This window comes from Numenius arquata, chromosome Z (assembly GCF_964106895.1).
Source record: "Numenius arquata chromosome Z, bNumArq3.hap1.1, whole genome shotgun sequence".
NCBI classification, from domain to species: domain Eukaryota; kingdom Metazoa; phylum Chordata; class Aves; order Charadriiformes; family Scolopacidae; genus Numenius; species Numenius arquata.
The window spans coordinates 26,584,497-26,611,979 of NC_133616.1; the positions used below are offsets into that span (position 1 = coordinate 26,584,497).

General features: G+C 38.5%; 1 protein-coding gene, 1 long non-coding RNA gene and 1 other non-coding gene across 4 annotated transcripts; 2 read left to right on the plus strand and 1 right to left on the minus strand.

Annotated features, from left to right (window-relative positions):
• Nucleotides 1-1,683: 1,683 nt before the first annotated feature.
• Nucleotides 1,684-7,385, plus strand: LOC141476900 (uncharacterized). 2 transcript variants are annotated; one of them, XR_012463699.1, is made up of 4 exons: nucleotides 1,684-2,113; nucleotides 2,812-2,890; nucleotides 3,229-3,370; nucleotides 4,871-7,385. It is a non-coding gene; the product is annotated as an uncharacterized lncRNA (long non-coding RNA). The 2 variants fall into 2 exon arrangements; XR_012463698.1 differs by lacking the exon at nucleotides 2,812-2,890 and having other exon boundaries at nucleotides 4,871-7,383.
• On the plus strand, nucleotides 2,876-3,004 carry LOC141477683 (small nucleolar RNA SNORA47). The gene has a single exon (XR_012463721.1). It is a non-coding gene; the product is annotated as a small nucleolar RNA SNORA47 (small nucleolar RNA).
• AGGF1 (angiogenic factor with G-patch and FHA domains 1) lies at nucleotides 3,954-27,483 on the minus strand. Its single transcript, XM_074165804.1, has 14 exons — nucleotides 27,300-27,483; nucleotides 26,437-26,533; nucleotides 25,789-25,994; nucleotides 23,205-23,351; nucleotides 21,275-21,463; nucleotides 12,719-13,076; nucleotides 10,990-11,101; nucleotides 9,710-9,761; nucleotides 9,209-9,310; nucleotides 8,692-8,857; nucleotides 8,356-8,438; nucleotides 7,234-7,361; nucleotides 6,229-6,328; nucleotides 3,954-5,380 (listed from the first exon to the last, which is right to left on the minus strand). Exons 1-14 carry the CDS (start codon nucleotides 27,468-27,470, stop codon nucleotides 5,180-5,182), a joined length of 2,112 nt encoding a protein of 703 aa, XP_074021905.1. The 5' UTR covers nucleotides 27,471-27,483; the 3' UTR covers nucleotides 3,954-5,179.

The window sequence follows — 27,483 nt, forward strand, 5'->3', positions numbered from 1 at the left end:
TGTCATCTTGTCCGACCCCTCTACTCAAGCAGGGCCACCTAAGAGCTGGTTGCCCAGGAGCATGTCTAGACAGTTTTTAAGTATCTTTAAAGAGGGAATGACAACAACTATTATTACTCCCACTGTTCAGATAAAGAATCAGACACAAAGATTAGGGTTTGCCAAGGAAGTTTAGGGACTGCAACTATAATTTTGTTTCACACTAAGCCTTAACTCAACATCACTGGGCACTTTAGAGGATATTCCTGCCTGGTGGTAATACAGGCTGAAAAAACAAATCCAATGAGCAGTGTGATGGTGGTTAACTCAAGGAAGTATCACAGTTTTATTTAATTAGCACTGTTTTATTTTTTTTTTTTTCCAGTGGGTAGAAAGTAGCTAAATGATGAAAACTGATGATTTAAAAGAAAAATTTGGCAGGGGAAACAAAAAGAAGAAAGTGAAGGACTGCAAGGGGAAGAGGTTGAAGAAAGCACTACAAAATCTAGCCTGACCACCTATGCAGACTTTTAGTCTCACAAAGCCCAACAGTTGAGGTTTGGCCAAAGCATGCTGTCTGCAGCAGCAACCAGGCTTGACCTAAGACCACTAAGACAAGGCCAGTCCACTGTCACCGTTTGTGAGAAAAGGAAGGGAACACGGAGGGAGAGCTGAGGGAGGCTGAGGAGCAGGGCCTGTAAGGCATTTACAGTACAAGCACTGGGAATGGCGGATGAAGAGTCAGCTCTTGGTGGGACAAGGCACTCTGCTGGCCCACGAACTGGCTGAGGCTACTGCTACACAGGCTCCCTTGGTGGCCTGCGCTGGCTCCTCCTGGCATTTCACAGAATCACAGAATGATATGGGGTTGGAAGGGACCTCTGGAGATCATCTGGTCCACCCCCCCTCCCAAAGCAGGTCCACCTAGAGCAGGTTGCACAGGAATCTGTCCAGGCGGGTTTGGAATGTCTCCAGAGACGGAGACTCCACCCCCTCCCTGGGCAGCCTGTTCCAGTGCTCTGCCACCCTCAAAGTGCAGAAGTTCCTCCTCATGTTTAGATGGAACTTCGTATGTTCAAGTTTGTGCCCATTTCCTCTTGTCCTGTCACTGGGCACCACTGAAGAAAGACTGTCCTCTTGACACCCACCCTGCAAGTATTTGTAAGTGTTGATCACATACCCCCTCAGTCTTCTCTTCTCCAGACTAAAAATACCCAAGTCCCTCATTTCTTTCTCAGGATCACTCCTGAGACTCCACTCACTCTTTCTTAGGACAACGCTGGTCCCAAATGTTCAAAAAAGTCATGTAGATGTCTTTTTAAACTTTTTAATCTATGAATCTTGTTTTCTTTTGTGGCTGTTCAGCTTCTGGTCCCGTTGTCCTCCTGTGACGGGTTCCCAACTCCTCCCGCTCCTCCTGAGCTGCAGGGTACCTACCACGCGGGGGAATATCCCAATTCTCTGCCTTTCCCGAAGCTCCTGAGCCCACGGGAAGGCCGGGCAGCACACAGCAAAGCCAGGCAGCCCACGGGAAGGCCGGGCGGCCCACGCGCGGCACCTGCGGGAGCAGCGGAGGAGCAGCAGCAGTTCCAAGGTAAAGGCGAGGCGTGGGTCGCGCCCCCGGAGGCGGCGGGCCGGGCAGGCCGCGCTCCGCCCTCGGCCGCCCCCGCGCGGTGGCGCCGCCGCCACTGGCCGGACGGGACCAGACGAGACAAGATGGCGGCGGGCGCGGCAGAGAGGTAAACGCCGCCCGTGACGGGCCGTGCCGCCGCGGGGGCCGCGCAGTTCCCCGGGCTCCGAAGCAGGGGCTGAGTTGGGCGACTGGCTCGGGGCGGTGACGGGGGGAAGGAAGAGGCCGGCGGTGCTGCTGGGCTCAGCCCGCCGCCCGGCCTCCGTGGCAGAGGGCCGCCTTTGCGCGCAGGGGGCCCCGCCGGCGGGGCGGCCAGGCCGTAACCCTCCATTTTCCACCTGCCTTACCCGAGGAGCCGCAGAAGAGGCAGCGTGTGCCCCGTTGGCGGTGCTGAAGTGACACCGGGATGCCTGAGGGCAAAGGGATGAGAGCGGATGGTGCCGTGCCACGCTGCGGGGCCGCACCGAGATCAACGGCAGCAGGGCCATAGAAACCCCTACCCAGGTACCTGCATCAACAGGAGGGTATCGCCGGGTTAAAACAAGGTGCAGATGAAAAACGTTTGTGAGGCAGCAACTGGATGAGAGAAAAACCCCACGTTCTGTGGTCACAAAGATATGCAGGAGTTGTAAAAAGTCCAAATAGAACAAAATCTCTGTGTGTGCACATTTAAATACATCGTGTTTGTAACAGCATGCTCTTTTTGGCATCTCTTCCTGCTGCTATAAATTTGTTAAGTACTGGCTGAAAGCCAGGTACACGTCATACAAACAACTGCAGCAGCAAAAGGTCTGTTCTTGCTAAAACACACTGAAGTTTCCTCTATGGTACGTTTTGTAAAAATATTTCTTATCTATACAGTAGTTCAGAGCCCCTGTTTGGTTTAGTTAGGTGTTTAGTGTTACACCCTGTTAGGTGTTTAGTCCAGTGGCTTTCACAAATAATGAATGCACTCCCTGTTTCACTTGCGAGCGGGGTAGTTCAGCACTGAAGGTATGTACGTACCTGCTCTTCTTAGTTTATTTTAAATTTCAGAAATACGTTTGGTAAGTTGCTGCTTTGCAAAACTCACTGTTAGGACTACGGAAAACACTTCGTCTATATAAAATGTTGTTCCTAACAGCTTTAAGATTATATATATTCACTAGCAGTATTTTATATATACACAGTAAACTGCTAAAATTTTCGTTTTGGATGTATAGGTAAGCAACTTTGTCTAAGCGATCACTACTAAGTATCGTAAGTTGGAAAAGACAACAGGATGGTTGGAGGACTGAGAAGGTAAGACAGTTAAACTTTATGCTGTATCTTACTGGTTATAGCCTCCAAAATTATAATAGTGCAATGGCAACTCACGTTCCCCTCCTGACATGAGGGAAAGCAGTACTGCATTTGCACATAATGCTTGCGCACCATTGGTAGCTTTCATCTAACCCATTCGTGCTTAAAACTTTCTAAGAGGTCACTAAGGTAGGGGATGAAAAGGCCCATTTAGCTCAAGACAAGTCTTCCTACTCAATAAAGGCACATAACTGCTTGATGAGGATCAGTCAGACCTTATTTTCAGTTGCTTTGTTAACAATGCGGTATTAAAGGCACCACTTTTCCCACTTTCCTAGGCAGCATCAAGAGATAATGGGATTTGTCACACCAAGGCTGAACCGAGACTAAGCTTTATATGGAACTGTTTGTTGAAAGAGGAAGCTGCAGCACTGAAAGCAGTCAGTGCTTGACTGCATGAGACCATGCCTTTGGCAGAAGGTGAATGATGTCTTACTTTGAAAACTTTATGAAATGCAAACACAGTTAAATCCTGTCCAGTTTCTTCTTTGCAAGGCAACAATAGAACAGTGATGGACTTGTCTTAGAGCTGTTAACCTGAATAATTGGGGAGAGGGAAAGCTAAGGTTCCTACTAAGGGAAGTACAAGATGCCTTGCTCTCCCTTCATATTAAGATTTGTAGTTTGATTTACTATGAAGACCACAAAGGTCAATTTTTGGGGGGCGGGGGAGAAGGCAAAGCCTTTCTTTTAGCATACAGATTTGTTTCTTTTCCTCCTAGTAGCTGAAGTGCCTTTTTAGATACATTGTGAACTAAACTTAACATGTAGCTGTTTCATACAGAACAATTGTTTTTTCACAGCTAGAAACAGGCATCATCTGAAAAAGTGAAGCTGTCAATATAAAGGAATGCAACAGTAATCCAATAATTCGTAACTACCACTAAAACAGTAAAAAAAATAACTGCTTACAAACTCAAACAGTGAACTGATTTTAATTAAATTAAGCAGTACTGCTGCAGGCATTCATTCAGCTCTATACTGCTGAAGTAAGGCATGCTTTGGGTTATTAAACTTGTGTGCTTTAATGATTTAATAACATAAATTGAATAACTTGCTTTACATTGTGTGTGTCTAAAGATGTATTAAGATAAATAGCTAGCAACTTGTCCTGGTTTTACTCAACAGTTGCCTGCATGATCCAATAGGAGGGTGAGACTACCGAGTTTCCCTTACTAGGGCAACTATCAGAACTTTAACTTGACTAAAATGGGATTAAGTTTTTCTCATTTTAGAAGAGCACTTCTATCCAGCATATGCTTAACATAGTATCAAGAAACATGCTACTTAAATTGACAATGATTTATTGTGTTCAGGAACATTCAATAAATACCAAGCTTATAGCTTCAGTTTGGCAATCCTTCCCCACCAAAAAATCCCTTTTTTTTTTCCTGGCATAATCTCCATTGCCAGCAATGGATGTATCAGAACAAGAAGTTAATAAATAATACACACAGACAGCAGTTTTCTAAACATACCTCCTCTTTTAAAGGCAAGATACAGAATTACTAAACAAATCGCTGGCAAGTTCTTCACAGAAGAAAATTTTGCTACAAGCTGTCTTTGAACATTGTTTTCTTCACCAATGCTGGTAGTTTACTTCATGGAGTACAGTATTTATTTTTGAACAGTACTGATGAATCACTTAAAACCAAGTTCTGCCGCCCCCCCCCCCCCCCCCCTTAAGGTAAGCTGAGACATGTAACTAGTACTGAACTGTATGAGTTTAATAGTGGTGTAACTCTTGCTGAGCATTTAATGGCAATTGTGAATAAAGATACAGGGAGGAAAAGGCAGTACGATACTCTGTTAGTGTCTGGGGGATTATTTTTTTTTTGTTCAGCTTGCTTTTAAACCACTGTTCAAATGTTAAAGATACCGTATTTAAATTTAACAGATGTTTTTGTTTGTTCTTAACAGTTTGACTTTCCATGAAGAATGGTGTTAAAAACACAACTGAAACTTTCTGCTGCTGAGGAGAATCACTTTCAAGTACTTAAATTTGATTATCCCTCTAAATTCCATTTATTTCATATTAAAAATGTGTTTTTATAAAAGCATGAAGACTACAGAAAAACAATTAACATAATAGTCTTGTATAATTTTTTCCACAACTGTATTGTACATATCACCATGTCACTTCTGCCTGAGCAAAAGAAAAAGGAATAAAAATAAATTCTCTCCCAACTATTTACACATGGGAATTACCCTGCTGTGTGGCCAGATACCTCACTCTACAGACCCTCTAACCCAAGGCGTAATCTTAGGTGTATCCTTTTGTGATTTAGGTTCTTGGAAGTTTTCAGCAAACCTTTCTCTTGCTTTATCCCAGTTCTTTTTATTCTTGCTCTGGATGATCTGAACATCTTCAATTGATGCTGGTCTGCTGGTACCCAAACCTGCATGTGTCTTATGTAACTGAAGATGGATCTGTCAAATGCAGTTACAACAATATTTAATGTAAGTTAGGTATTCTAAATACTTTAACATTTTACAATATTAATTCCCTTCCCCCCTCCCCATGCACTTCTATTTAAGGCTCTAACATACTTAGATCATATGTGGACATCTAAAGTACTGTTCTAATGATGCATCAGATCACCACCTGTAGAACTATGATCTAGAATGCTGAATGATGTTGCCTGCCACTAATACTACTGTGAAGTACTTCTAACCGAGTGAATAATGTATGATCCCTGTGCTGGGTAGTCTGACATCAAAAAGTTGGTGTGGCTCTGAGAAGCACTAGTGCCAAAAGACAACACATCTCTGGTGACAGAAATGGGGCTAACACACAAGCTGCCATACAAGTCCAGAACTGGGTGGTTACAGTGATTTCAGGCAGCTTTTCCTCTCTCGTGTCCTGTCATCTAGTTTGTTTTTTGTGCTACACCAGCCTCAGAGAAAGTGAAGGATTCCACCATAAGCCCATCTTTAACTCACATCAATTAAAATTATTTCAGTCTTCCTCTAGACTTTGTATTCAAATATGAGATTATCAATTCAACGCCTAGAACCTCACTGTCTGCCCTTGCTTAGTCTCCTAACAAAGACAGGAGATAACTGGCGTTTTCCACTGAAGGGACAAATCATTGAGAAATTTCAAAATACTTCATTAATCAAGTAAAAAATGATTTGAGATTAGTCCTACTGAGATTATGCCTTCCTAACCAGGATTTTGAAATGTTTCAAGTGAATAGTGGCTTACAATTAGACATTTTTCACTGCAGATACATTTCTATTCCTTTTTGCTCCACGTAAAGACCAGAGAGACCTACCGGATCCTTCATACCACCACCACCTTTGCCCAGGCCTTCTCCTTTCTTCCATCCCATCTTCTCCAACATTTTACGGCCTTTGTTGCTGTTGCTGATTTCACTTTGAAGAAAGTTTAAGATAACTGAATAAGCAAGAGTTAATACAAGGAGTGTGCTCTCAAATCAAATGCTGAAGGACAGAAACATGCATGCATATGCTGCTCTAGAAACCAGAACTACTATGCTGTTCCTACTTCCATCAAAACCTATCCAGAAGACCCTAGTGCTACCTTTTGCAAGTTCTTCCATGAATATCTTCAGTTCCCAAAGCTATTCCAAGCCTCTGGACAATACTAACTTTCTTAAAACTCCTTCTGAACTAGTTGTTTAGTTTTGGAGTTTGAAGATACAGCATGGGTGGGAACTGACTGCACCAAATCATCCCAACACACGTTTAATTGTCTCACATTCCCTTTTTCTAACTTAAAAACACTTACAAGTTCATGTTTCTTATAAAAAACACCCCAAAAAGCAACTACAGAAACAAAGGAATAATTAGAGGAAGATTAAATTGTCATTTAAAATGCATGTCCTGAAAATGTCCTGCCTATCCTATGATAGGCTGGATACTGACAATGAAAGAAACTGCAGGTGAAGAATTTGCATGTGTGCTATTACTGGGACTGGATAGGAAAAATTGGGACGCATGAAAAACAGACGCTATTGCAGATGTCAGTAGTGCAACTGGGAGTTCCTGGATTTTTTTGAGTTTGTAAGAAAGTGATCTCAGTATCCTAACTGCCAAGTTGAATTCTGTACAGAAGGTGAGGAGTTAATGAAAAGAGCATGTGAACTGGGAAGTGAGAACAGCTATTTTCTAGCTCTCCTAACATATTTTATGCAGGTAATTCATAATCTAAAAAATTATATCCTAGTAAGTAGGATACAGTTTATCACAATCTATCATAATTTAAAAGAATTCACTAGAGAAGGACACAGAATTTTTCTCCTCCCAAACAAACTTACATATGAACAGAAGCTGGACTGTCATCTCTCTCAAAGGTTCCTTCACTTCCAATTGTCTCTCTGCGTTTTCCTGCTCTATCTTTGTACTTTGGATTCTTCACTGCTTTGTTGACTTCATATTCCGTGTTCTTCATAAACAGATTAAATTCCATAAAGACAAAGAAAGCGGGCTTTAAATTCTTTATTGTTGGTAACATCACTCCTTCCCCCCAAAAGTAAGGCAGCTTCAGCCTATGTCATGAATTCTAAATCTTGTAACAAAAGCCTATAGTTCTCACTTAGTGGTTTCTTACCGTACAGCCATACCTTGTAAGGTATGTTATTGCCATCATCACATAGTAACGTAATACTGCCAAATTCATTAATTTCACAGAGGCTGTGAATAGATTAGCAGATTCTCTTGAATCTTCTTTTGGTATGAAGAATCAATCTCTCCATATTAAGCAGAAAACGGTACAGACACACCACTGGCTTTCTGTTTAAACATTTAGTCTGTTCTGCAGCAACTTTTTCTTTAGAATACATGACAGAACTAAGCATGCATATAGATTCTGTATCGATATTATTTTGATAGCTGAAGAATTTGAAAGAAATGATGGCAAGTCAACAAGTGCTAGATGTAACCCCATAGTTAAAACAATCTCTAAAACAGAAGTAACTTGAATACTTATATTGCCTGTACATTCCTGTTGGCCGCCTTCTATGGCAAAGGACTAAAATAAAAACTTAAAAAATGTCCATTTTCCTTCCATCATTTTTCCAGTTGCTCATTATTTTTGCTTTCCAAATAAAAAGACAGCACTGCAACTTAGTGCAAACTTAATTTGCATAAACAAAATTAGAAGTATCTTAAGAAATCTTAACCTCAAAAAGATAAGGAATCTTGTACACATTGGAATGTATCTTCTTTTCCTAAAATTTTAACAGAACTTCCATGCCTTCTCTCTGTAGAAGTTTGTAAATAATTATTTAGAGTACAAAAGAAAAGCTTGAGCTAAACTACCAGGCTCAAGTTTCAGTGCATTTGAAAACTTCCCTTATTCACTGAAGTCTGTGTCTTAAAACAGAATCACAAAGTAGATGTAGACTTCGACACTTAACCAACTTCTACTGTAAACTCACCTGTAAACCATATTTTACCCGTATTTGTTTTAATGCTTTTCTTCTGACTAACTCTCTCTCTTCTTTGCTAAGTGCTGGGCAAACTAAAAGGAAGAACACAAGACTGAATTTCTAATTAATAATGTACCAATATTTAGAAACATAAGACAAGTCAAGAGTTTTTGTTCTAACATTATTGCACAGACACACATACCAAGAAAATACATCATTATGTATTGTAAAACTATTCCCAGTTGACAAGAAAATTGTGAAACTGAAAACAAACCCAGAGTAATAATTATGTTTATAAAGTAAAGAGCTATAATAAAGAACATATCCCATGATAACACGACTAACCAGAAGGTTCAGTTTTCCTGTCCAGGCGAAGATGTGCTCTGACTTGTCCTGGTTCACATCCATCACAAGTATCACTGCCAGGATGTATATGAAAAGAAAGCACAGTTTCACCAATTTTCACTTCATCTCCATGCTCCAAGATGTAGGGATCACATTTTGTTTTAGGCTACAGCAAAAGAAAGTTTTGGCAACCATGTTAATCAGTTACTAATGAAGGGCACAAACTCTATTTCATGAATATTGCTCATAATTCAGTAATTCAGTTTGGTCTCACACATGCAGGCAAGTATTCAACTACAGTGGGTATTTCACTCTAACAACTGCATCCGTAGTGAATTTTTCCTAATATAAATCAGACATTTAGTATTGTGTGGCCATAAAAACAGAAGGGAACCAAAGAAGAGATTAATGTATGAAAGAAGCCATACAATTAGGTTGTTAGTGATCTGATATTTAATATGGCCCCATGCCTACAGTTTTCTGCAACATACACAGCCTTACAACAACAGGTACTCACCTGGAGAATCTGATTTCCGTTAACAACTGTTCCATTCTGACTGCCTTGATCCACAAGAACGTAATTTTGCAAATCGTGGTCAAAATATACTTCTGCATGGAACTGACAAACATAAGCCTAAGTGAAATGTTCTTATTAATCAAATACTTCACAATTTTTATGTTATTTTAAAGTAAGATTTCAGGTTGAATAACTAAGAAATTCAAGATTCAAAGTATAATTTTTTTACAGTGCATTACACTGTGGATTTGCAAAACTCCCAACTTTAAAAAATACTTAACTTTTCTAGATTTGAAATCACACTGCTCTTTGCGTTAACTTCCCATTCAGTAAAATACTGTATGTTTTCTTTTTTCTAACTTCAAATGTGGCTAAACCCACATCTCATTCTAAAAGTTCTTAAAAAAAATTAACATAAAATTTTGCAAAATTTAAAGTCATAAAAATCTAAAGATTATTCATACAGTTATCTACCTTTCAGCAGACAGAAACAAGAGTTACCTTACTGACTCCAACTTCAGGAATTTGAAGTGTGTGTCCAGCATCTTTTTCTCTGGAAAGGCAAGTTGATACACAAGTCACAAAAAAGCTTACAAAAGATCTATTTCAGTTGAAACTGAATACCATGTTTCTCTTCTGAGCTACTAGGGAGCTTTCCAGATGTATAACACTGTGTTCCAATATACACAATGTAAAGAAAGACTACCTTCACATCTCTTCTTCCATCTAGAATCTATATGTGGTAGGCAATGAATATATGATAAAGCTGTATCTTTAAATTCTTATCTATAAACATGACACTTCTATCAGAATTTTTATACTCATAAGACCTGTAAATAATTGTCTGAACTCCACAACCTTCAAGCTCATCTTGGCATCAGTCTTCAATTCTGAAATTGAATTGTTGTTAGCATTAGGTAAGTAATATAAACAATGAAAGAATAATCTATAGAGTTGGGGTGGGTTTTTTTGGTCAAAAAACACTGCAGTAGGAGGAAGGGATCTGTGTATTAGTTTCTTATACTAGGGGATGAAGAAACAATGCAGCTAGCAAATGATCTATATGCAAACTGCAAACAGAATTGTCATGTGTTAATCTTCGCATGAATGTACCTAGAAAACTCCAGCTCTAAGAGTAAAACCACATCTATCAGCTTTAGAAAAAAGCAGTTGAAAGGGCAAGGTTTTCAGTAAGCATGGAAAAAAACATTAATTCATCATTAAATTCATCATGCAAAATGAACAAACCAGATCTTGGGATTTTTTAATATTACAACTCGAAGAATGCATACAGGCTAGCACAAACCCCAACTTATCTAAAAACTATAAACCAACTCTACTGGGATTTGAATGTGTGAAGAACTCCAGGGTATGCTTCCTTGTGATCCTGAATTTTGGAAGTATATTCTTCCATTTCTGAAAAAGTTACCTTAGTTGCCCAGAAAAGCGTTTACTTACTTTCTAGAAAGCAACAGCTTTCAAAGAATGACTTGCAACTATGCTGCCATTAGGACTCAGATACAAGATCAACTTACCACTAACAAATTTCATGACTGCTGAGCTACATTAACTGCGTATGCTGTTATCACAGCAAGCATGATGTTATGTGACATGACTTACATTTCTTACCGTGGGGTAACCTAACTCAAGAGTACTTCACAACTGCTGCATGCTAGGAGGACAAGCATAAAGAGTAGGGCCCAGCAATCCTGAGTGGCTTCCACAACTTTGGAAGTGAGGTACTGTTTCAGATAAATGTAACAAATTCCATTCAGTTTTACCTTCCAATTGTAGCAGGTTTGACAGCTGTGATAATATAAAGTGATCCAGTTTGTAGAACTGGTGATCTTATTACAATTACTCTGATACAAGGAGGCCAGATCTTTTCTTCATCTGTAATTATAAAAAGAAAAATACTGTTACTATCAAGAAATCACAGTTTTACCCCTACAGTCTATAGCTTTCAAACAACAGATACACAGTCAGACGTTATCTGGCTGCCTCCTCTGCAACTTTCAGAAAAAGGAATTATACTGTATAAGCACATCTGAGAGAAAACTTTGATTAGACTACTGTTTCAAAGGCTTTCTGACTGCAAATTATAATACTAAAAATGCTTTCCTAATTCTGGTTCTGGTTATTTACATATACACAACTGTTTAGTTACACCAACAAAATATGAAGACACAGAATTTCCTAGCATATTATACATTTATGGACCATTAGTCATAATAGATCAGAATGTAATTTTACTTTGAGAAGAGGCAGCATCTTTTTGTTCACCACATCACAAACCTAGTGCATATAGAACTTTATATTTGATAATTTCCATGTAAAATGTATTTTTACTAGTTTTTACTCTTGTTAGCACTATGCACCAATACAGATAAGAAAAAATAATGAATGAGCCAACAGATGCATATGCTTTTTTGCTTTAGTATCTGTCAAGTAATTACGTTCTAACAGCTGTGTGAACTCTGTCCTGGGATGTATATTTGCAGAAACAGTCTCCAATGATCTCAGCTAGGAACAGACATGGTAAGATGGGAAGACGCTAGCTCAAAGGTACTAGGAGAAGAGAAACTGCCTCTAGATCTTATTACTCCAGCATTACTGCAGAACTGATTATTAGAAAATAGTAAGAGAAGGAAATTTAATCTAAGAGCCTGTTGATAGCACATCTTGAATGGCATTAATCATTCAAAATCTGAGTAGCTGAGTAAGTAAAGTAAAAAAAACAGAAGAAACAAACTGACTATTTCTCTGTGGTTAGGGCACAGGCTACACTAGAGACTTCTATCTGTGACTTGGAATATATGTAGTTCCAATTGGTTGCATTAAGCTTTTCACAGGTTACCTTTTTTTTTTTTTGCAAGAGACCATTCAATTCTTGAGAAAGTCTTAAGGACCTAGGAGAACACCTCCTTTGGTATAAACTAGCATACAGGTTTCCTCTCTATACAAATTTCAATAATAGGATAGGATAATAGGATTTCATATAATACTGAGTACTCTACATTCATCCTTTTTAATACTGAGTACTCTACATTCATCCTTTTCACCACAGTGGTTTCATCTTGCATTGAATCACACATGATTGCTTATGAACAGTACCAGAAATATTACACATTAATTGAAGAGAGTTAATACACAGAATTACTGTGAGGTGTGTACTAGAATCTCTACTTTAGCAATAGACTTTCTTTTCTCCTGTCACTAGCCTAATCACTATCCTAACGTTATTCTACCACTGAGGTTTCTACACAAGCATAGGAAGTTATACCCCTAAACAGCTTTTACAAAAACACCACTACTTACTTCTGGCTACTGTGCAAGTAAAGAGAAGGAAATAAATACTGATAATGTATAGCACTTTTAAATTCAAAGTATCTCGATTCACATGCCTTTTTTTTTTTTTTTTAATTATCCGAACTGTTTTCTTGTAGTTTGTTCTTAATGGGTTCCTGGAAAAATACAGAAATATCATACATAAAAGCCACAATAATTCACCTTCATCTTCTGAGTCTTCTGAATCAGCAGTTTCTTCACTTGTTACTTCATCCTCACTGCTGTAGGCTTCACACTCAGAATCTGTAATTTCACCTTCTTCTGGCTCACTCTCTGTGTCTGCTGTTCTACTGTCATCTGTGTATGCTGCAGTATCTGGTGTACTTTTGCGTGAATGTGAATTTACACTGTCTGTAGTAGAAATTGATTCTTTGGCTGTTAGATTGTTTCGTGGTTTTGTGTCCATTTTTGTCTTCTTTCTTACATTTGGAGACTCTTCTTCTTCAGTAGAACTTACTTGCTCAGTAGTGGAAAAGCAATTCAGACTGTTAGATGATTTCTGCTCTTCTGTGTCCAAATCCTGGAGGGGAGTTATAGAATGTTAAAATTCCTTGCAGGTTGAGCTATTCTAAAGTCTGCTATCACCCTGGAAGTACATTCCTCACTAGGAAAAATTATTTTTAAAGCTACAAAGAAACAGTTACATTTCCAGAAAGTTTAATGCATGCACTCAACAGAACATTTCAGTAGAAACATTTTCACATTCTATTAGACATGACTGAGACCATCTTCTGTTTGCTGAAGTGTGACTGCACTCCTCTTCTAAACTTCACTTATTCCTTCTTCATTTCTCATACAATACTTAAGATCCTTGTCCTCACTTTCAAACTTGTACAATAGCATCTTGAATATTTTCCAGTTTCGCTTTCATGACACCTACTTCTGTCCCTCTCTTACTCAATTCTTGCAACTTGTATAAAAGTTCTTTAGTTTATCTTCATCATATCTTCCTCCTGGTTTTGTCTTCTCATTTTTTTCCACAATGGTCCAGAATATCAGGAATGCCCACCCATGCTCACCTAATGACCTGCACTTCCTCCTTTCAAAATTACAACTTGAACAAAGCCTTTCATGAAGATGCTGTAGAACTTAACTTTAATTTATGCTAAATGGAACAGTTCTGAGAATCCATTTTCTACTACAACAAATTTCTCCACTGAATACCAGACAGATCAGATGACTGCAGGTTCTTCCACTGCCACTTGATTTCATCAGCAGAAAAAAAAGACATTTTTTTAACTGAGAAATCTAAATTTTCAGATTAATTTTGCCAGAGTATCAGGAAAATTCTCAATCTAGTAGCCCTGATGACCATCTTAAAAAAATAAAACAAACAACAAATGGCTTTAAAAGAGAAATTTAAAAAATAATCAGATTTTAAGTTATTTGCCATCTTGCATTCAGAATGAATGCATTCAATGGCCCTGAATTTGTACCAAATACTGCAATACAGCAGTTAAAATAAAAAACATCCTTGACTTTTTTCAGGAAGTTTTCATATAGAGCATTTTACATTTCAAGATACATTAATTACTGTGAATGGTAACATCACAGAAACTAAAGCATCTTCACTTTTCAGAACTGTAAAAACTCATCAGTGGCACAGCTGTAAGACAAACAAGAATTCCTCTCAGCCCAGTAGTCAAACTGCTTGATAGAACTTTACAGTGTACTTTTGAAACACTTTCAGTAAGACATCAGATTCTCAGGAACAATCAGCAAATTTTAAGAGACCACATGCTTTAACTGAAGGACTGTTGGTTTGTTTAGGATTTCTGTATAATGCACTAGCCCACCTGAATCCTCTAAGTTTTGGAACTAGGAAGGAACAGGATCACAAGGTCACTGCATAATGTTGTTTATTTTAAATAAGAGATGTAGCAATGCTGCCAGAAGTAAGACTACACAGTTCGTACATGTCAGACACATTAACTCCATTAGGAACCTTCTTGGTAAATCCAATTATTGCTCTTATGAGTGATCTTTTCCACTAGATTTATCTTTGTCCATATTTATGTTTGGTAAAGATATTAGATCAATACTACCATGTGGTCTGCAATCCTAAATGTATTTCTTCCTGTAATAGTGAGCTACCAAAGTTTTACTAAGCTAATCTGAAAACAGAAAAACTAAATGGTTTGCTCAAATCACAACTGAGGCAAAGCAACAGATGACTGTGATGTACTAATGTCCAAGTATGACAGCTTCAGTCACTCAGCTCTTTCTCCGCAGTGAATCCAGTGATACTTGGTTTTGGCATCACTTCAGATATTCTAAATTAAAAAATAAAAAGGTGCTGTTTTAAAGCCTACCTACTGAAGACTAGACTCTGTTCTGGGTTGAAAAAAAATTTAAAAAACACTCATACAGACAGACCACAGAACACACGTTCTGCCAATATGACCATTAAGTCTGTTCTCAGCAGTTTCTCTATTTTTTTCCACCATTACTACAATCAACTGTTAAGAAAGCTAATATAAAACTGCATTCCTAAAGCATTTTTTGGATTTTGTAGATTTTGAGCCCTTTCTGATTTCACAGATCTGTATTGAAATGCCTATCTTGACAATAACCTTGCCTCCATGTAGCTACTGCTTAAAAAACGGGAACAAGCAATAAACAGAATATTCAGTAAATAGCATCCTCAATGACCTAAGAAATACCAGCAATATACTTCATTTCTCAATGGCAGCATATTTAATTCTTCACCCCAAACTCACAATACAACACACAAAGTATGTAAGTACGTGCTCATTATAACCATCTTTGTTACACCAGGATAGTAGGCACACACATTCCTTCTAAACAGTCAGTAGACCTACCCCAACAGTCATATGCTGAATATGGACTGCCTATATGTGATTCAGCTTCAAAAAACCTTCTATCTACTGGGTATCATCATTGGCTTTTCTCTCACTAAGCATGAGTAAAGTTGAGAGGTGGGATGAATCCGATTTTCCTGTTTCTTAACTACAGGGTTGAGTCAGTTCATATTTCTGCATCCCTGACAAAGACAGCCAAAGGTGCAGGTGAATCAGGATTTTTATGTATCCCATGCGGAATGATGACCACCTAAGAATTACAAATCATACAATTACAAATCCAGTTTGTGTGACTGGAATTGATGGGTTTGCTTTATAAAGAATAGGCCACAAACTACTGGTTACAACAACCTTCTGAAGTGCAGATTGGCCTACTTATAATATATACATGAATCATCATAGTAACTGAAGTGTTTTTAATGAAAAACTCAAAATATTTTAAGCATTTAACTATAATTTTTGCTTTACTGTGACAAAGACATTTTGTCTTTCAAAACTTCAAATTTTTCTGTATTATGCCAGATCAACATGCATGTTCATGCAAGTCTTCAGCATATCTACAAATTAGAACTTAATTATCCAGAGCTTAATTCTAATAAATGCACTATTTAAATTGTGTTATAAATTTCTTTTATACAAAACATACAAATATGTCCAAATACAACTTTTCAGAAATGCATAGTCTGTTGCTTTTTGGTTTGCTAGAAGTTCAGTAGGTGACTTAATGGAGTCATGGGTACTCAACACCCTCATCTGAAGGACTGAATATATTAGATCTGTAGCACTTACTCTCACTTTGAAATATTAATCGGAAATTCAGTATTTTAGTAAAGAAACATGTTTCAAGAAGTTTAAAATAGCTCTTTCATTCGATGACTAGATTTTCCTTTGCTAGCACTGTTTCACAAGTACTTAATTTACTGTCTTCCACCCTACACATCACTCAAAATTTCCAATGCAAAAAATCTAATTAAAAGCCAGAAAGAAAGTAAAGCTCTTCCTGTATCATAATGAATCCATTTTACACACTGGTGGACAGCTCTGAAATACAGGAAACAAAAATTTGCCTTACCTAAAGAATGCAGTTTGTTTAGTCAGGACACCCTATGCTAATTCAGTGATGTTAAATATGTCTCTTCCCAAATATTCTAGAATGCCATCAAATTTTTCTTCAGATGTTTTACTTATACAGTATTTCAAATATGTTTCAAAGTTACTTTGTAAATGGACTGATTTTGATCAAATAGCTTCAAAAAATTCATTCCTGTAGGAAAACAGGTATCTAAACATTAGCTACTAGATACTATTTTTCCTTTAATAAAAATATTAAGTTTAAACATCCATGAACTAATGTGTTTGGTGTCTCAACTCTACCTTCACCAGAAGCTGCCAATCCAAAAGAAGAAATCTTCAGATTAGCCATGGTTTCTGTCAACTGATGTACCTAAAGATGGGACGAATATCAGCAAAAAGTGAACTGCATGTGATAAAAATAAATAAAAGTCACTGCTTCAAGAGTTGTATGGGAAATACTACTACAAGAGCCTTGACTCTCCTACAGAGGTAACTATGATGCATCTATAATGGAAAAGAATATGGCAGAAGTCAATTTTGAGCGCTATGCTGAAATAAAATGTATTAGAGAGTAGTTTAAGAATAAACTGTAAAAATAATTTCTGGGAGAAAGATGGTATGTATGCACCCAAATTTTGCTACATATTTCTAATGGTCCCAATCCAGCCAGCAGAACTACATGAAGCAGTAGTAGAACTGCTACTATTGCACACAGCCTGTTCTCCAACCTGTATGAAAGCACTAGATCTGTATGTCAGGCCAGGGATCACAGTATCATTTATGCCACCTTGTGATACGCTTGAGTTGTTTGTTTTGTTAGTTTGGGGTTGGTTTTTTTTTGTCTGTTTGTTTTGTTTGGGTTTGGTTTTGGTTTTTTTTTTTAACTTTTCCTAACTTACTTATTTAAAGATTTTTCATGTACAGGAGATAATTATGCTACTTCTTGCCCACTTTTTTTTTTGGCCCACAACTACAAAAAGATACCAGAACGAAACGATATGCCTGAAAGTTCCAAAGTATTCCACCAATCCTCTTTATGTGACCAGCACAGAAGCTATCTAATACTTTATCCTGGCAAATACAATTCCTGATCGTCTATTAAAAGCATGGGGGTAGCATGCGTATTTTCACAAGTCAAAAGAAAACTATTTGTAATATAGAAGTTTCGTGACTGAAAAGAAAGAATCTCTAAAGAAAGTTCTTGTATAATCAAGAACATTTCTGAGGAGAATCCTGAGCATGTGAGTTCCCCTCCACTGTTTTTTTTGCCATTAGAAGTACATTAATTTTTGCAGACACTCACTAGTACTTGTTTGGTAACTCAGCTTGTTAAAAATACAGTAATATATTAACAGATTAATTTTTTTCTTTAGTTTCTCAGATTTATATTGCTTTTTCAAGAATGCTGCAATATTGGTGGAGCATACACTTGCCATTTCTGTAGTGTTAAGCATCTCAACTTACTACTTATAAACAGATTCTGCATGTAAGTTAGCTGAGCACATCAAATTCTTCACAATAGCTACAAACTAAATCAAAACTAAAAACCCCTTCTCTGACCAGAAAGTTAACAAATCGGCCCGGTTACAATCTTTTTTAGATTAAAAAGAGATTAACTTTGGTTTAAATAGAATAAGCCACTGAAAAATCATATGCAGTTTTTGTAAAGACTATGTAGCTACCAGTATTACCTATGTAGAAGTATTTGCTGTAATAATCTACACACACTAATGCTGTATTTCCTATTTCTTGTATTTGACAACTTTTAAGTAATACTAAAAATCTCTCAATACCTGTTTACATTTAATCCTTTAACTGAAAAAGAGAGAAAACAAGTTTAACAAGTGTTTTGTGTACTTGAGGTTCCATAACTACTACTCACTGTCTTCCCCCGCTGCACATGCATATTCTTTACAAGCCACCTCCTCTTCATCCAGCAATAATAATGTTCAGGGTATGTATGATACAGTCCCAGAATTAGACCCCTGGTATTGCTATTGCCACTATTAGTGGTCTGCAGACCAGAAAATAAACCTAACTATTCTCCTACTTGTACTGGCTATAGAAAAATAAAGTCAAGTAAAACCTACTTTTATCAAGAAATTAGGTAAAGTTTGGAGGCATTTTTCAGGCTAGCAGCACAATTTAATAACCAATTTGGAAAAGCAATAACGAAGTACTAGTCTTCAAAATAATTGCCACAAGTTAAATTATTTAGCCAGCATTCAGGGATAGGTTTTATTTTAACTTTTTTTTTTTTTTTTGGTAAAGAGTGGAAAAGAAAATGGAATGAAAAAGGAGAAGGCTAGACATTACCGTGTAGGAAAGCATTTCAAAAGACAACACTTCAACTACAGGGTTCTACTTAAAACCAGAGGTTTCTGGTTTTGTTTTAGGATGTAAATAATACAATAACTAGCATGAACTAATCAGTGCCTTTAAAAATACCACCAAACTGGAAAACAATATTGCCAAGAAATACCAGGAACATATGAACTGGATTGTGCAGCTTATAAACTACTTTGTAAATTTTTCCATTATAAAGCTGAAAATCTTTCATTCTAATTAATCTTCATCTTTTATTCTAATATAACCTTTTTAAGCTAATGAACAAATTTCTTATGTGATTAAGAACCACACAACAAGAGCAAAGTATTTTAACTCAGTTATGTAAAATATGACAGTAAGGTGCTTCGTTTTTTCTAAATCTAACAATTCATTTACATAAAAGTGCACCCACAAAAAGGCATTCTTTCATTTTTCAAGTTTAAAGAGGAGAGTAATTGTTTTAAGTTTCACTTTGTAGTCTCCCTTTTTTTTTATTTTTTTAAAAGAAAGTTAAGGTCTTGATGTTTACTACAATAGTAACTTTCACTTACTGTTCACAGATGGAAAGATCTGGGCAATACAGAATCTGTTTTCCTGTTATCTTGTTGGTCAAATTAATTCACAAATGAAGCAAAGTACTCAGTTCAGTATCAATAAAACACATCATAAAAAGTGGATGTTTACCTCCTACCTTGTGACTGTGCAAGCTTCACACAAAAGATTTATTAACAAAACCATCTATATAAAAATATGTTATCAATATAAAACAACCTAAATCGATTGTTTGTCGTATAATCACATGACAGAAGTGGCTTGTGATGAGATCCCAGAAAGCAGTCAAAATTATTTGTTATGTCAGAGCTATATATGCCACAGAACTTTTATATACACACTTGTTGATTTAGGTCAATATATAAGAGCTTATAACAGAGCTAAATTTAAGATATCTATTAATTGTACTATATGATAAAGGCTCATTCCTACAAGCTTTCCATGATGTTTTCCTGACACGTGATGAATAAAGTTCTATATTAACAATGCATTTTGAGAGTGACAGAATGATAATTCAGCAGGTGCACACAGCATGCCCAAAACTTGGATGCTGGTAAAACTCCTAGCTGCCACAGTTCAATTCTCTGAAGTCTAAAGGATCATTAGATGTAGTATCTCTCTAAGTACCTCTCTCAAGTTTTCAAATTGGAATGGTTCACATGAAGTTTTCTCAAAGAACAAAATTACCACATTAGCCACAATCTATTTATAAAATCTGTAATCGATGAACTACCACAATCCATTTAACCCACCTTCACTGGTTCTTAATGTAAAGAATTTCTATTTTCAAGTCTTTCTGAAGACCTCACTGCTGATACAAAACGTCTGTACTGATGCTACATAACTATTATGTAAGAGTACCTCTACAGTAGCACAATTATTTCAGATTTCAACCAGTCAGCTTGGCTGAGGCCTACATAATGAAATTACGCAACAGTTAAATCAACAGCTTTAAAAATGCGAACTTTAGTATGAGCTGCAAACTAAAGAAATCAAACATTAAATTAAATCTTAAGTAATAAAACAAGTTTGCAGAGTAGGACTATACAAATTTGATTCAACATCAATAATAGTGTTCATTAAGAAAATGCTTTTTGAGGCTTAATAGCTGTGTTACAATAGAAGTTCTGGTGTTCAGGAGTGAGCAATGTTTTCCAAGGCAGTCACTACGTCCTATATGGTATGCTTTCTCAGCAATGAGAAACAACAAAAAAGCAGTTACGTTTTTTAGAGCTTAAATAAAGTTAAGTACAACCGGTATTTATTAAGACGTACAGCTTATCCACACACCATAGAGAACAAAAAAAAGTATTGACCAAATATCAGTAAGAGAGCATAACACACAAAAAATTAGAACTTCACAGGCATTTCATCAACCCCAAATGATGGCAGAGCTATAGTAAAATGTCAACAAAATGGGCTTTGGAATACAGTCACAGAGAAGGGGTGGTGTGTGTGCATTTTCAAAACTTTCAGTAATTTTTTTGATTAATCACATGAATTAAAAAAACCCAAACAACAGCCAACACAAAAAAACTCCCATAAGACAAATCCTAAAATGAAGACACTGAGGTAACTCGGAACTTCTGATGTAAATCCAGTTCACACAATTCCCTGAATTTATTCTAGTGTGCTTGTTAATCAGAGAGCTTCACTGACACTCAATTTTAGGTATCTATACAGTTGTACTGTAATAAAATAACACTGAAAAAGTGAGGGAATCCAAGTCTAAAGTTTCATCTTTAATCAGTCCCTGGGAAAATTATTTGAACACTAACTACATGTTAGCAACCTGCTATATATCATTTAAAGACATCTGAAACCTTCAGAAAATAAGCATACATCCTCTACATAAAACTCTAAACCCCACAACACATAAATTGCATCATGAAAAAAAAACCAAACAGGATTTGCATTTTCTATCTATCAGTTCTAAAGTTACCTTATATTCATTTGCAGTAATCCACTCTGGTTCTTTTCTCTTCTTTTTCCCTTTTTTATCCTTGGTGTGCTGCGTACCAGAGGGCTGGTAAGACTGCAAATCCACTCGTGAATGAAACTGGTATCGGCCGCTTTCCACATCACAGTAGTAATAAATTCCAGTTGCTGGATCATAATACAGTTGATTTTCCTTTGTAAGAAACATAAAGACCAATGTTATCATTACTTCAATAAATACATTGTTCAAAGAAACACACAGAACACAAAGAAGTTAATAAAGAAGCACATGCTACAATGCTACAAAAATAAATTTAATTTATTGCAAGTTAATAGAGTGCTGGAAGATGAGAAACAGAGACAAAACACCTCTCCCTGCCTTTTTTCCCCAAGCTCTACTTCACTCCTTCATTTCCAACTCCTCTATCTCTCTTACACCTGCCCAAGTGGCGCAGGGAGATGAGGAGTCAGAGGTTACAGTCAGCTCATAACAATTCCTCTCTGTTGCTCCTTCCTCCTCACACTTTTCTTCTGTCTAGCATGGGTCCTTCCCATGGGCTACAGTCCTTCCAGAATTGCTAAACTGTGGGTCCTCCTTGGGCCACAGGTCCAGCCAGGGAAACTTGCTCTGGCATGGGCTCTCCATGGACCACAGTTCCTTAAGGAGCTACTCCATTGTGGGTTCCTCCACAGACTGCAGTATGGATATCTGCTCCAGTGTGATCCTCTTCCACGGACTGCAGGGAATTACCTGCTCCAGTGCTTGGAGAACTCCTCCTGCTCCTTCTTCTTTGACCTTGGTATTCACAGGGTTGTTTCTCACACTCTGTCCCTGCTTTCATCCCAACACATAAACACTCCACTGTGCAACATTTTGCACTTTCTTAAACATGGTTCCACAGAGGCACCACTACCTTCTCCAATAGGCTCAGCTGTGTCCTGCAGTGGAACCTGCTGTGTCCAAGTAGGCCCTGACCTCTTCTCACAGAGGCTGACTCAGCAGCCACAGCCCCACTACCAAAACCTGGCCAGTAAACCCAATACAAGAACATTTCCCGTAATTCGGAACAGTTACTGAACAAGAAAACATACTATTTTGTGTAATTGTACTATAAACTGTAATCTATAGCCCTAAACATTTATGTATCTAACTATATCCACAAACTATGTCATAAGCAATGCTATCATTTAAGATTTTAAAAATTAAGTCCAGAAGCGTCCCTGAAAACGTTTCATGTACCACGTGCACTTTTTTTTAAATCGAGTTAAATGTAATGCTGCAAACAAAAGCTCTGTCTTCGTTACAGTAGTTCCACTGCCATTTGTGACAGTGTATATACTTATGTATGCACATACGTATACACATACCTCATAAAACAAAAACTCCCCAAAAGTTCTCTTATGAAAACCATATAGCAGAAATTAACCATTATGAAATTTTGATCCACTGTCTGACATCTTGTTTTAAAGCAGTGTTTTCTTTCCCGTAACATCAAACTAGTTGGTAACAATACTCACACAAAAGTACAAGTATGTAATACACTTTCTGTTAACATGCTTTTCACTGTGGAGAAGCCACTGACTTAGTTCAGCAATATGTCTATTCCTAAGCAAGTCATCTTGTAGGTCAAGCTTTTAATTTTGAAAGAGTTACAGAGCAGCTTTATAGCATAAAATTTCTACAATGCTAAGCAAGTCAAAGATCTAGAAGATATCATAGAGAACTGAATGAAAATCTAATTTTTTATCTCTGCCTGCTATCTTGAAATAATTCAACAACTAATTAACAAACTTCCATTACTTTTTTTCTTCAGTAACATGTTGTTCAAATCATAAAGTCAGCATGGATCTTAGTTCTTTACCCACATCAACTTTTACTACTAAAACTTTGTAAGAGAGAAAAAAATGCCAAGGGTTTTGAAAACTATTCTTACTGAATTGTAGTAGAATCCAGTGCTATGGTCATAATACAATCCTGTATTTTCATCATAAATAAATCCGGTTTGTGAAACAGCAGCTTCTGCAGCAGCTCTCAAGCTCTCCGCCAAAGAACCCTTTGGTACTGAAGTATCTTCTGCTTCCTGACAACAGAAAGTAAGAAATTAAATTTTCTCCTAAAAAGAACCTCCTTGGTTCTTTGGCATTTTACAATGCCCTATTTTAAGTAAAACAAATTAGTGCAACATGGACTTGAATTGATTCAATAACTATTAAACAAGAAGGCAAAAATCTAGCTGTAATTTACTGATAAACTCCTACTGATTTCAATGGGACCAAGACTTCATCCTGTGCCTTTCGTTTTCCCCACACCAGAAGTGGTTCACGTCAAAAATATACACAGTGAATATCTTTCAGTACATTCCTAAAATAGACTTCTGCTCTCTGTTCCATTTCAGCTGCGAGATACTAAGGCACAAAATCAGTTAAGTGAGTGAGATGAAGTGAGTGATCTAAGAGAAGGCTGCCTAGCAGGGAAAAAAAAAACCCACAACAAAATAAACACATAAAAAACCCCAAGAACTTTCTTGCTCTGTAACTCTTTCGAAATTACAACTCTTTCAAAATTGAAAGAGTTACAGAGCATTGTTTTTGTAGTATGTTTAATATTTACGTTTAACATTAACATTTTTTTGTAGTATGTTTAAAGTGTAACCTGCTCCTAGACCTAGTTTGGAAAAAAAAAAAAAAAAAAAGCAGCACATTCTCAAACATATGTCCTATATAGCTTGGATGCATGGCATTTTCTTATCAGCAGAATATGTTCAATATGGCTGTGCTTACTTTCCTAAAGTGGTGGTTTGGTTTTTTCCTCCATTGATATAAGGAGCCAGTATATGGTGAATAAGGTGGGTGTCAGAGGCTGGAGGTAGGAGAGAGAGCCTGGAGTAAGGAAGACTCTCCCTCGATCACGGTGGATAGCGTTAAAGATCATTTAAGCAAACTTGACACCCACAAATCCCTGGACCCTGATGGGATGCACCCACAAGTGCTGAGGGAACTGGCAGATGTTACTGCAAAGCTGCTCTCCATCATCTTAGAAAAGTTATGGAGAACAGGAGAGGTGCCTGAGGACTGGAGGAAAGCTAGTGTCACACCAATCTTCAAAAAGAGAAGGAGAATCCAGGAAACTATAGGCCAGTCAGCCTGACTTCCATCCCTGGAAAGGAGATGGACAGCCCATCCTGGATGTCATCTCTAAGCACGCAGAAGAAAAAAACACCATCAGGAGTGGTTAGCATAGATTCACCAAGGGGAAGTCATGCTTGACCGATCTGACAGCCTTCTACGATGGGATGACTGGCTGGGTGGATGAAGGGAGAGCAGTGGATGTTGTCTACCTTGACTTCAGGAAGGCTTTCGACACTGCCTCTCATAGCATCCTCACAGATAAGCTTAGAAGTGTGGGTTAGACAAGAGGACAGTGATGTGGATTAATAATTGGTTGAGTGGCAGAGCTCAGAGGGTTGTGATCAGCAGTGCAGAGTCCAGTTGGAGGCCTGTAACTAATGGTGTTCCCCAGGTACCAGTACTGGGTCTGGTCTTGTTCAATGTACTCATCAATGACCCGGATAAGGGGACAGAGGGTACTCTCAGCAAGTTTGCTGATGATACAGAACTGGGAGGGGTGGCTGACACACCAGAAGGCTGTGCTGCCATTCAGTGAGACCTGGACAGGCTAGAAAGTTGGGTGGTGATGAACCTGATGAAATTCAACAAGGGTGAGCGTAGGGTCCTGCACTTGGGGAGGAATAACCCCATGCACCAGTACAGGTTGGGGGATGACCTGCTGGAAAGCAGCTCTGCAGAGAGCAACCTGGGAGTCCTGGTGGGCAACAAGTGGACCATGAGCCAGCAATGTGCCCTTGTGGCCAAGGTGGCCAATGGTATCCTGGGGTGCATTAAAGAGTGTGGCCAGCAGGTCAAGAGTGGTTATCCTCCCTCTCCACTCTGCCCTGGTGAGGCTGCATCTGGAGTACTGTGTCCAGTTCCGGGCTCCCTGGTTCAAGGACAGGGAACTGCTGGAAACAGTCCAGAGGGCTACAAAGATGACCATTGGTCTGCAGCATCTCTTTTATGATGAAAAGCTGAGAGACCTGGGTCTGTTTAGCCTGGAGAAGAGAAGACTGAGTGGGAACCTCATCAATGCTTATACATATCTAAAGGGCAGGTGTCAAGAAGGTAGGGTAAGGCTCTTTCAGTAGGGCCTGGTGACAGGGCAAGGGGCAATGGACACAAGCTGGAAATTCTGTCTGAACATGCGGAAAAACGTTTTTACTTTGAGGGTGCCAGTGCACTGGAACAGGCTGCCCAGAGAGGCTGTGGAGCCTCCTTCTCTGGAGATATTCAAAACCAGCGTTGATATGTTCCTGTCCAGACTGCTCTAGGTGAACCTGCTTTAGCAGGGGGGTTGGACTAGATGATCTCCAGAGGACCCTTCCAACCCCTAAAATTCTGTGAAATGAAATTTTAATAGAGTATGGACTTCAAAATTGGTAAAAGCCCGAACAGTTCTACAACCTGTGAATTCTGGATGCAATTTTCCTCTTCTCCACCTTCAGCAACTTTGGTGCTATCCATCTTTAAAGGAATACTAGCATCTGTCTGCGATTCCTCTGTGAAATTACGCTCAGTGCCTTCAGGGACATCATTGTGCTGCACTGGCAGTTCAGATGCACAATCCTGAGTATCAGTATGATTGTAATAATTTTCATAGTAGTAATAATCTGCAGTGGGGAAAAAAAAAAAAAAAAGTTGAAGTTGCATAAATCAGCAAAACAGTATTTTACATAATGCACATTTAAGCACCCTAAATCTTAAGCTGGAAATTCATTCATATAAGTAGTCTAATGAAATTAAATTACTAGGTAGTGCCTCCGCTTTGAATTTATTGTACTCTTACTGAACAAACTATGCCTTGTTTTAATGTACTTTAAAAATTCATAAAACATGTCCACGTGTAATGTACAAGATTACTATGTAACAGATTACTATGGTATAAATTCTGCTACAGACCATTAAGAAATGGACCGAAAGACAACATCAGGTTATTGTCATTTTTATGTTAAAAATGTATTTTATATTTTTATATTAAAAATATTTCATGTTAAAAAATCAAAATAAGATACTGTTTTGGATGCCTGTTTAAGCAATCACCATACTCTCTACCTGCTTGTGCCCACGCAGTATAGTCCTCTGTCTGTAATTCTACACTAGATGTATCTTTCTCCTTTATATTACGGATCTCCTTAGTAAGGTCTTCAACCTGAAAGAAAACCAGCACATTACAGAGTGTAGCACTGCATTTTAGGGGTCTAGATCAGAGAAGAATATCAGCCTATTTAACATTCTATAATTCAAACAAAAAATAACTGCATCATTGCTATTTCAACTGATCTTTTCTTTTGCAGGAGACAATTTTCTCCTTGGATGGTTGGCAAAATGAAAAACATAATTTCTGCTCACAGAAGGTAAAATAATAAAGACAAGCACTTCGGAGGAAAAAGAAAAATTCAACCAAGGTTATTTTTAAGACACCAACCCTGCAAAGTTGAATTTCCAGCAATAACCACTGGTCTGCGGTGATGAACCCTTGCATTTACAAAACTCCCCTATTTTGCTGTAAGCATCCATGGGACCGTTACTGCACTCTTGCTTTACCTCACCTTGTTTACTAAGCTTTTTTCCTTCTTCTAAGTGCATTTTTGCTTCTGACTGCGAAACCAACTTTGCAGCTGAGAACACGTTACCATTCTCCCCAGAACCTGTGGGGCCAAACCTCGGATGCTGACTCGGGACAGCTAAGTCGAGCCAGCAGCAGCGGCAGCACCTTCCCTGATGGCTGAAGTCCCGCGAACCAGGAGAGCCAGGCGGGCTCCGGGAGACACGGCTCTCACTGGTCCGTGAGCTCAGCCGGAGCGGACGCGAGGGGTGAGGAGTATCGGGTGTAGGGGTGAAGGCTGCGGAGATGCCTGACAGGGCTGGGGCCGGGAGGGTAGACGGGGTCGGGGAAGCCGGTTGCCGGGGCCTACCTGTCTCCTCAGCGCCTCACCGTCCTCCCGCGCCTCACGGTAGAGACGCTCGGTGCGGCGCAGCCGGCGCTGAGCCCGCTCCAGCTGCCCGCGGCAGGCCTCCAGGTCCGCCTCCAGCGCCGCCACCCGCTGCCGCAGAGCCCGCTCCTCGCCGTCGGGCGGGGAGGCCATACCCGCCCGCCCA

Excerpts from the sequence above, each read along its gene's own strand:
- AGGF1 (XM_074165804.1), bottom strand. The coding sequence starts at position 27,470 with ATGGCCTCCCCGCCCGACGGCGAGGAGCGGGCTCTGCGGCAGCGGGTG. Across the intron at positions 23,352-25,788 it reads ATTGCATCCAGAATTCACAG|GAAGCAGAAGATACTTCAGT; the intron begins GTTGTAGAACTG and ends TTCTGTTGTCAG. Across the intron at positions 11,102-12,718 it reads AGAAGACTCAGAAGATGAAG|ATGAAGAAAAGATCTGGCCT; the intron begins GTGAATTATTGT and ends TTATAATTACAG.